The sequence below is a fragment of the Ceratina calcarata genome, unplaced genomic scaffold (genome assembly GCF_001652005.2).
Source record: "Ceratina calcarata isolate Rehan_Ccalc_2016 unplaced genomic scaffold, ASM165200v1 scaffold310.2, whole genome shotgun sequence".
NCBI classification, from domain to species: domain Eukaryota; kingdom Metazoa; phylum Arthropoda; class Insecta; order Hymenoptera; family Apidae; genus Ceratina; species Ceratina calcarata.
In genome coordinates, this window is record NW_017153562.1 from 494,621 (window position 1) to 505,806 (window position 11,186).

At 50.3% G+C, this 11,186-nt stretch overlaps 1 protein-coding gene across 5 annotated transcripts in view; it reads right to left on the minus strand.

Moving 5' to 3' along the window:
• LOC108624425 (CD151 antigen) overlaps nt 1-11,186 on the minus strand; it is a 24,880-nt gene that overhangs the window by 8,016 nt on the left and 5,678 nt on the right. The window contains exons 2-4 of one of the 5 annotated variants that reach the window (XM_018023699.2): nt 10,721-10,802; nt 4,221-4,413; nt 491-682 (exon numbers count right to left, since the gene is read on the minus strand). In XM_018023699.2, the coding sequence (XP_017879188.1) occupies nt 491-682; nt 4,221-4,340 (312 nt within the window). In that variant the 5' untranslated portion in view covers nt 4,341-4,413; nt 10,721-10,802. The other 4 variants (XM_018023698.2, XM_018023697.2, XM_026813098.1 and 1 more) reach the window with 4 other exon arrangements.

Consider the following 11,186-nt stretch of genomic DNA (forward strand, 5'->3'; position numbering starts at 1 on the left):
TATTTCACAATTATTCCTCATTCCACTAATCCTGAGGTTACCTACTTGAAATCTGTGTTCGAGCCGGACTGCTATTGACATCAATATCATCTGTTTCGAAACTAATTTATTGTGTTTGTCCGACACGAGTCCCGAGCAAATTCTTTCTTCCTAAGAAACGTAGGAAGTGAGTGTGGATCAGTCAAAATTGAACAGAGAAGTAGGTACAGGTGTCCGGAGGAAATTATATCGAGACGAATTTGCGAAAGGCTCGGGAACGATAAATCCCGTCATTGGAACGAGAGCATCTGCTACTGAGCTGTAAGCGATTTCGAGACCCGTGTATGACTCTGGTCGTTCGAGTTCAGTGCCTCCTCCGACCCCGTCGTCCCGTGGTCTTACATCCTCGCTCATACGCGTCGCACTTGAAGCTCATAGTACGAAGCACGTGCGCGTACCATCAAATAGAGGGAAAACGCGTGGTGGAGAATGAAACGGGCGGGTTACTCACTATGAGAAGAACGCATCTATTTTCAGAAGTCACACCGCCGCATCCCAGCCAGCTACCGACCACGGCCAAAGCACCTGCGACGATCAAAGCATACGCTAGCATCGGGTACGTCGAGGTCGGCATCAGGGACACATAGCCGTGCTTTGAAATTACCGTCCAGATACCGATCCCGCCTACCACCAGTCCAGACAACTGAAACAGAAATGAGCCCGTCGATCACGTTCAGGCTTCTGTGAATCGCAAACCTTTTGATTACTCTCCTATCCCATCGCGCGATTCGAACTCATCCCCCTGTTGCTCGCCTCGAATTCCTGACGACGAACAGGCAGATCGCGGACTTTTGCGCGAGGCGAAGCGTTCATAATCATTTCATTGATCTCATCGGCAACACTTTGGTTCCGTGAACCAGACGTCGTCACCGCCCACAGGCATCTGGTACACGGAACAGAATCGCGTCGATCTCGCCCCCTTCGCTGTCATCGCTTCACGGTGACCGAGATTCATGCACCCGACTCTTCTGTCGTTTTCTCACCGTATCTTTCTTCGAACATCTTCGAGTTCGGTGAGACACCCCACGCGGTCTTCCCGTGGGAGCAGGCCAGGAAACGAACGAGCAGGACGTGAACATCGGTGGACGAGCGATATTCGCGGAACGCGCAATGCGTGGGCAATGCGGGCAACGTGGTCAGCGTCGCTCCTCGACGCGAGCTGTCCAGAACGCCGGATGGACCGAACAGCCGCATACGCGTTCGACGTTGTACCGTATTTTATTTTACTCGTAACATCACTCGTTTCCATCTTGTTTACGTTGGACGGAGATCTAGTCTGATTTTTCGACAGACAACATGATGAGCATTTAAAAGTTTCCCGAAAGGTTCGTGAACCCGAGTGTATCGCGACGCGGGAACCATCGACGGAAATAAAAAGGGGATCGACAAAGCGGTCGTATCTGTACTGTATGCACGTGTTCGGCTACGTAGGTGCGCATCGAAGCTCCGAAACGATCCTCTACGCTTACCGTGATCGATTTCTAGTGGCGGAGGAGACGATCGAGCAGCAAATCTTGTAGACTGTTCACTGCTGCGTCCTCCGAGGGACATGAACGTAATTCACAATCGACGTTCGCGAATATTTATGACGCGTTCGCTTCGACGTTATTCATATTCGCCGACAACGCGGCGAAACGTACGATCGTCAAATTCCATCGCGAGGGACGCTATCATAATTTTCTTTCCGAGAGAGCCGGAAGGAATTTTTTGAGGGATCGTTCACGCCCCCGCGTCCTTCGACTCCTGACCCGACTCGTCTCACTCGATCACCCATTCGGAGAGCAAATGAAGAGGCGAGCATCTAACGGTGCTTCTTCACGGTCATCCTTTTACCTCGCCGCGTTTCACGCCCCACCCGACGGTCGATGGCCCAGAAAATTCGTTTCGTTCTTGCTACCGTTCCTCCAGGACGCTGGAATTTACGCGCCGCGATTATCAACCTCGTTCACCGAACAACTTCATCGGCCCGGACCCTACCGTTTCCGTCCTCTCGTCCGACGAATCGCCAATCATTTTTGTCACCGGAGCATCGCGGTCGACTTCCTCGCTGCCGCTTACATAACGCGTTTCCACGTACCGCCTACGCGGGAAGTCTGGGGATGCGTCTAATTTTAAAGTCATCTCGTGTTCGCGAGTCGCGCTGATCTTCATACGAAACGAAACGAGTGCACCGGCGATTTAGAAAATTCGATACACGGAACCATGCCGAGGCGTGGGCGTACTTATTAAAAAAAAAGTAGATGCGAGGACCGATATCGGAGGATCGCGGCTCTCGAGTCTCGTTTCTCGGTGCGGCCGCAGCTGCTACGAGATATCATCGGCGGTACAGCAGCCTGTTTGTTCCGTTCCTCCGGCGCACCGACACGTACACGAGTATATACGTACGTACTGTATAGGCGACGGCAACGGCAGCGTGCTCGCATGATTTATACCCGCGGTTTTAAGGCCACCGACTCGTACCACCGAGGCGTAATATCGTTAATGATGAACATTTTCGTCGCTGGTCTCACTTGCCCGAGGAACACGCCGTTATTTATTGCTATCAGACGAGCCTAATGGAATCGTTTCCACCGGGTGCTTTACTATAATCGGGATACTATTTCCGGTTGTACAATGGAACGAGCTACGAGCCACGAGTTTCGATCCCCGGGAGATTACAATATCAAAACGACGAGCACGGCCGGTTGGAATCCTCTACTAAAGTCCAACGTGCATCGTCCATCGTCTAACGACCCTTTAGAGAATTCCTATTGAAGACGTTTCGTTGCTCGACGCAAGGCTGATCGCGTCGTCAAGTAAGAAATTTCGCTATGGAAAAAAGTGCGTGGTGACAACCGCATGATGCGTACCGCGACGTTCAAACGATCGAAGCACTCGACGGGACGAAAAGGTGACGAATTCCGAAGCTCATCGATGCAGTTCGCCGGAATGATTCGAGGCACGCTTGGCGCGTGAATTGGATTTTATCAGAGCGTAGGTATTGTCGTTCGCGCCGACGTGCGTGCGTTCTACATGCGCGGAAACTCAAATATCTCACGACGGGAACGTACGTGTACGAGACTCGTCTTGGAACGAGAGACGAGACAAAGATCATTTTGGTTCGCCCGTGAAGTCACGCTCGTTTCTATACCGCAGATTCGCGGTCATACGAAACGTCGCGTTTACAGAAAATGCAGTCGCAGTCTTTCGTCGGTCTGCTTACTCGTCTCTCGGGCAAAAACGGACGGATACGAGGTAACGGCCTTTCGATCGGCAACGACGGAGCGAGAAATCGGGGGAAGATCGTGTCAAATACTCTATCGTGAACCGAATCACGCTGATTCAACGAGCGTAACGACGACGTGGCTAGAACCCTATCCGAAAAGTTTGGTTCAACTTTGACCGCGAGTAGTTTGGGAAATTGGCAACGTCCAACTTTCCTTTAACGAGGTCCACCGATCGGGAATGTTCGCGTTCACGTTCACTCTCTGCCTGAACGTTCAGAAGCTCATCGTCTATTCGCAGGACGTAGCTGTCGCAGGAGCAACTATGCCAAGAAGCTCTGGCAATTTCTGAGCAACGGGAAAAGACGGTCGCTGAGGAATTCGCAGGGTCACGTGCTTCCTCACTTCGGGGACGGCTCGACGTCTAACGTCGGAACGATCCGACGATTCTCGCGATCAATGGGAGTAAACGCGCGCGTTAAGCATAGGCATTGTTGCACGGCCATTGTTCCCGGATGGTCATCGTTATATTATCCCGGCATTATCGAGGCTTGTTACTCCGGCGAGCTCGAAGCCCGCCGATTGCTTGATCACCGCGGTGATTTTGCGATTTCCTCGAACGACCCGTTCGACTCGGCCGATGATCACGGTCGGAACTGATACGATGGAGGAAAACGATTGCACGTCGTGAAGCGGCAACGACGGACACAGGGACGAGTCTCTCATCAGTCTTGATCTCGCGAACGTTTCTCGGGAGCGAAACTCGATCCGGTTCTCAACGAGGCGAGAGGCGTCAACGTTTTATGCATCTCGCGTTCCGATGCGCCACATCCGGAGCTACCGATCGATTCGCATCCTTCTCGTCGGGACGTTCCCTTCTACCCCCTGTGACGCGACGTCTTCCTCCCATTTACAAATTTTATACCTCACCGTCGAGAATCGATGGTCCGGTCCCTCTACCGCTTTCTTACTACTTACGAACAAGACGACGTTGTAGATGTGTAGAACGTATTTGAGAAAATTAACGGAGCAGCAGCCGTCGTCCCTGCTCCTGAGCCTCGTCGAGGTACCAGGAATCCTCTCGGCGCTTTTAGCCATGATCGCTCGATTCGCTTCGTCCTCGTGCGTGTCCGTGGTACTCGTGGTCGTGGTCGTCACCTCGTCACTGATTCTGTAACATTCGAGCGACGAGATTCTGAGACTTCCGCGATAGACAGAAGCCGGAAGACGGGTCGACCCGGTCGACTTCGATTCTCGTTCGCCCGACGAAACGAGCAGATCGCGTATGAGTATTTCGAAAACTTTGACGGTGGACAGGAATCGTTTGTGCATGGCTTTGCGAGATTCTGATTCGTACAGAGCGCAAAGTCAACGAAACGCGGAGGAAGCCGATCGTCGAGCGATGTCCCTGGCGATAGAAGATGGAAGAAGAGAAACCGCGGAATGAAATGGGTGTGACCCATCTCTCACTCGTGTGGGCGAAGGAGTTTCGACCGCGCAAACCGACCATAAAACAAAGTTCCCGCCCGGATACGAGACGAATCTCTCTCTTTTTTCATTTTCTGCTCCCCTTTTCCCCTCCCTGTCAGAACCGAGTGTGGAACGCGAGCCGAATAACTTTCGTCGCTCCGTACGTCTACCGGTGATCAGTTTCCAAGTCGAAGAAATGTCGATGAATCCTTTTCTCGATTTGTTCCAAACTTCCACCGGTTCGTCGCTTCCTCTTTGAACGACTGGCAGGGATGATAAAAATAATTTTCGCATCGTAGCAACGGAACAGCAAAGTTTCCCGCCATCAATAAAGTATCCTGCGTTGCTCATCGTGAGGCCGAGAAAGACGGAAGCGGTGAACAACTTGGCAGTATACAAAGATCTGGTCGATGGACTCCTGACAACACCGACGCATCCAACGGATGAAATTCGCGCGTTTGCGTGATCAAAAATTCGTCTGCCACGCGCCGCTGACATTCCACGCTTTGACCCACGTGCCAGCCAGGAACCTTTCAGCCGTGAGCCGAAGGAGTACCTTTCACGCCCACGCTGAGACTCACAGCCCACGTTCGTCACGATTCGCGGTGACGCATCGATGTGCATCTCGAGCCGTTCCTACGGACGGCCCAGAGGAAACGAGCCGAAGCTATCGACGTGGGCTTCGTCGTCTTCGACCAGAACAGGTCGGGAGAGCACGTCGTCTCTCCACGAGCAGCGCGGGTCTGATATATACGTCCAGATCGTGGAACTTTGCGCAAAGTAAATGACTCAGAAGATCAAAGATCGAACCCAGATCGAGATTTCTCTTAGCCATTAGAAACAACGATATACGCCGCACTCTAAACGTTCTGCGCGTGTAATCGTTGGAATTGGTAAATGCACGTATCGAATCCACGGTCTACTCGGCTCACTACGCGAATTTTTCTTCTTAATTGAACGCACAGAACGATACGATACGATAAAAATGATGATGAACGGAAGATAAACGATTTACCCGAGAGCAACGGCGACTCGTTGCTCCAATTCCATTTTTTAGACGGGCGGGAAGGTATCGCGTTAATCGTTAGGGGGTGACACGCGCACGTAAGCCCGGTGTACCATCGAAAACCATGACCATGTTTCATAATATATCAGCGACGACGTCGGGGCCGTCGGTCGATCCCTTCCCATCAATTTGCCGCGATGCGGTGCGGTGGTGGCATGTTCCCAGCATAGACATATCCTCATTTATCCCAATGTCCTACGCGTCGGCAGCCAATTTGCTAATCGAGCCAATCATCCAATCGTATTAACCTTGCCAGCCATTGAGAAACCCCCGGTCTCCTTTTTATCAGCCGGTTCCTCACGTTCCGACTTTCGACGAAGGTGTTCAAACTCTCAGGGTGTTTACCTCGGTGCCTTCGATTCTGCTTCACGATACGCGCACGTATAGCTAGTCGATCAGGATCAATTACACGTACACGAGAGACCGACGGAGCCTCCCTCTCCCATCGACTCGTCTCGTACACGCGTACGGGCTACGTGCGTCGCATCACCGAGTACGTCACACAGCGGAAATATTTAAATAGGAGATCAGGATAGAATCACTCATCGCAGAGTTTTTCGCACGTTCCATTCGAGCCAGAACCGTGCTCCGTGCGCTTGTTCCAGGCTCTCTTATTTATGCTCCATACCAGTCTATACCGTCCAGTTCTAGGTTCTAGTCCGTAAAATTTCGTGGAGGGGGTTGAAAGATAAAAGGTATCTTACCCTCTATCTTGGCTCGAGCCATCGTAAATCATGCTTCGAAACGTCGAAGCCGAATTTGTCTCACTGATCCGTTACTGATTATCTCGCCTTTCAATGAATCAACAGCTCGTCCACTCGTCACTGTGCTACCCCCGGCAAAAGTACGAATACCACGTACGAAATAACGATGACGCGAAGCGTACCAGATCTTGTCAGGAGTACTTAAGTCGGCTTCGTCACACGCTATGCCGTGCCGTTCCCATTTCGATTGCGATCGTCGATCCCACGTATCATTCTCGAAGGATCGACTTTATCACCGTGACCGGTGACCACGGATAGAACGGAAAAGTGCGACGCAGTCGAGTAACGAGTACCGACCGTACTACCGCTGGTACTGCCACTGCTGGGACTGCCCCGGCCCACGCCATCCGCCTCTGATGTAAGTGCAATTGCACCGCGTTGCACCGTGTAAAATTGGATAATGCGGCCCGACCGGAGCTCGATTCACTTCCGGGAGAACGGGATCATCGATCCAAACCGTTTCTGCGTCTACGGCCACTTCCTCTATCCTTTTCCCATTCCCGAAAGGTTCTTGCCACGCTCATCCTTCCATGAAGCGTTCACTTCAAAGTAAATTCATCCCTGCCCTCTCCGTTCCAATTTTTTATGTCGTTCCGTGCCTCCGATCTCGGTTACCCCCACGCGAGTAACAACGCCATAGCGATCGATTCTAAATTGAAATGAACAGCCGCGGACACCGCGATCAATATTTATTTTATGCAAAGCTCGCGACGAGCCATCGCGACGAGAACCACCGATAGAATCGAGATCCAAACGATGACGCAGCGGTTGAAAGGAAAATGTAATTTGCTCGAATCAAAGCTGCGATTAATGTCGGTCTTCTGCTTCGTCATTTTGGTGCCTCTAGGAACGAATATCGGCGACGCTCACTCGGAGCGCCGATGATTTTCTCTCGCTAATTGCTCCGTACAGATCGCAGAGCGAACCGATCGATACGACAGCGGTACGAACTCGACGAAAATCTCGAAACGCTGCCCTTCCATAAAATAATTATTCGTGCTTCTCGATGGACCACGATCCTTCGTACGAAATACGTAGAACCAGACGTTTTATAAAAGCTGTGTTCATCGTTCGATCGAACCGATCGGTTCTCGGCGTTCCGCGTGTATTCACTTCGATTTTCTTATGAACGCATCGAACTCGTTCGCGATCTGGACTCTCGATCTGAAGACTAATTAATAGACTTGTAACTGGGGCAGGTAAAATGGAAACAGCGCGGATCGTCGACGATACGAGCAGTAATTTAATTAAAACGTTGATACCCACTCGCTAAATAACTGCCACTTGGTAATTACCCGCGCGAGGACGAGAACGTTTGCTCACGGCGACGCTCCGAGTTTTGATCTATCGGGCTCTACCCTCGACGACACGATTACAAAAATGATTAACGAGTTTTCCCCGCGTGCCTATCGATCCCGATGATCCAATGCCCGTCGCTCCGTTTCAACGGGAAACATTCGCGACGGCCATAGTAAAATATCGGAATCCGTTCGTCGACGCAGTCACAAAAAATATATGGAACGAACGATACGGGGGTGGTATAAAAAATGTAGTAAGAACCTTCCTCGAGTCTCGGCTCGACGTTCTCGATCGGAACGTCAGAGAGGCGGCAACGTAACGAAGGAGACACGTCGAGAAGGTAACAAAAAGGCGAGACGGGTCAAAAGTTAAAGCGAGTCGAGAACGCGGAGCAGAGGGCAATTTCTAAGGGAATAACGAGGCGCGGTCGGAGGAGGGCGATCTTCTCTGCTCCGTTACTCCGTGGCAAGTTAAAATGGAAAGTTAGGGGAGGAGATCATGGTGGACGAGCACGAAACGCGAACGTTCAGATGCCGCGAGGCATTTAGGATTTTCAAGGGACGGTATCAGCCTTCAGAAAATCGCACCGCCAAACCTGTGTTTACCATCCGCCCACGCATTTCCTCGAACGAGCGCCGGAAATGTTTTCTATTTGCATGAGATAAAAATCGTCTCTCGTAGATTTCGGTGCGCATTTCACACGCGAAGGATCCCCTTTTTCGAGGAGCCGATCGCGCTTGAGAAATCTATCGACAAGTATGGAAGCCGACGGCTAGGGGACAGGCGGACGTGCGGACGCGTAAATTTAGTAATTCGTCACAGCGCGGCGTCTTAAATAGTTCGAATCGAAACTTTCTCGGGAAGGGGAGCGCGAGGTGAACGCAAACAAAACGGAGGAACGCGAGGTAGCTTCCTCCGAATTCGTCGAATCCGTTGACTCGGGTTCTTCCGATACTTACTACTGGTATCGAATCGTTTCGTTTCAGTATGCGAGCGGAAATCGAATGAGTTCACCGACTCCCGACGGACTAACGCTTTATTAAATTTCCATATTTGCTCATCTATTTCCGTTTGCTCGAAACGGCGTGCGCTCTCGAATCTCGGAATAAAAATACAAACGCGACTCGTACGTTTGCGTACGAGAATTTTCCTTGATAAATGATACGAGCAGAGAGGGAGACGTTACTTATTTGTTTCATAAAGAGCAACCATCAGTTTTAAGTTTAAAAGTAGTGCAGTTCCAAAGAGAGACAGCTTCGTTTTTGATCCGCTCTTAAAGGAATGTAGGTATATAAACGAAAAAAAAAATATAATCCCCTCGATTCTGAACGTAATGCCTTTCTACTCTAGAGCCCTCCTGCCTCTGCGTTCTGCTATGCCCATAGCAGTGGCTCGAGAGGATGTTCGTTCACCTCACAAGCGATTCTTCGCTACTCTTTTCCCTGCTCACGGTTCGTTTCGTTTTCATTTCTGTTCCCTCGCTCAAGTACACGTCTTATATTTAAAACGGAACAAATTTCCATCGGAATGGAAACTGTAATTGCAACGTTCTGCGTCTGGTCGTAATCAGATCAAAAATAGATACGCGTCTTTCGCTCCTGGCGCCGATCGTAACAACGAGATTTGATCGTAGCCGCGGAGTGCAGGCGAGAGAATTTATACCGAAAGAAAGGGAGGAACGATGAGAGGGTGTTTAAAGTTTACAAGTCTCTGACTTTACGCGCTGTTAAACAAAAGACGTTTCCCTCGCGAGGACAAAGGTCGAAAAGTTCCCCCTGTTTCGTGCCTGCTAGAATGGAATGGATGTAAAAGAGGAGGAAGCTGTTCGAACAGAGGGGATCCGGAGGTGTTCGAGACGTCCGAGGAACATCTCCTGCCTCCCCCACCCGTCTCTCTCTATCCGGCTCTATATTATTATCCCCGGTCTGTCCCTCAGGGGAGCAATGAGAAACCGAAGGCACACCATCCCTTCCTTCACGGAACGTTCTCTCCGTTTGTTTGCCCAACGAAAACAGGTGCCAACCTGGCAGTCGCTTAATTACTCGGTGAATTCCATCGGCCATTTAGAAACCATCGGCAGATGAAGAAGTTTTGAGAGTCGCGAGCCAAATACTAATTCTATTTCGTTTTCAATTACTGCTTTCCAATTTCTACGGTACGCGGTCATGGAATAAAAATCTCGATTCCAATACCAGTTTAAATAGAAAATAATTCCAGCACACGTTCAAAGAGTGGACGGTCCGCTTCTGATTTGAACGGTCGATCGTTATTTTCTATGAGGGAAGGGAAAAACGAGAAAAGAGCTTCCGATATCTCTGGGCAAATGCACCGTCGATCGCGCTTTCGATTCAAATAAAATTTCCGCGTGCGCGTGTACCAATACGAAACGCGATATGACCTGGTCCGTTTCTCGTGTACTTCTGTTCTGCGGAAACGAACGATAGACGAGAGATCGAACTAAAAACAGATGCTACCGAACGATTCTCCGACTCGTGGTTTCGTCTGTGAAAGATTTTAGCGATTAAAATCGACGATGACCCGCGGCAGCGATCGAAGCGTAGAACGATCGCGCGATATACTCGAGAGAAAAATTAATTGGGCCATTTTTCATACGGCAGACAGCGAAGCAGGAAACCGCGTGTGGACGTACGCGCCATGCGGCACGCACGGGAGGTATGTATCGGGCAATCAGCTTAATGAGGAAAGAGGAACGAAGCCGACGGGAGGAGAGCGAAAACAGAGGTGAAGAGGAGGGCCTTTTACCCAGCTAATGATTTGAGAAACACGCCGTTCCATTTATGGCAACGCGATCGGAACCAGCGACAATTTTTATCCACCCTCCTCTCGTCGTCGAACGATCGACGATGGTCTTTGCTTACCCTGCGTCATCGGCGTGTGTCTTCGGTCCAAACTTCGAAACGCATGCCCACTTTAGAATTTTCGATTCTTCTCTTCGCTATCCTGCAACAGAGCAATTCCTCCAATCAGTCCCTGTACGAATGATTAAAACGCGAAATCTGAGCGTAACGAGGCACTTCTTCACGCGCTCAACCGGGGCTCGATGGGCATAATACTCGTTCCTACGTTCTCTGTGCGAATTAGAATCAGACGTTACGGTTTAAAGATAATTGCTCGAGCTACCGAAACAAAGAGAATTTTATCTCTGATTCTTTCGGTCTCGCACTGCGAGTAAACTTACGTAGGCACATCGTGATTCGATTTACGAAGCAGTTTGGCTCTCTGAATCCTTGATGGATCGTTCTATTGCAAGTAAGCGTGAAGTTTGAATACGGTAGTGTCCGCATACATAGCAATGAGTAATCTCCGTCGATCTTAAAATAATAA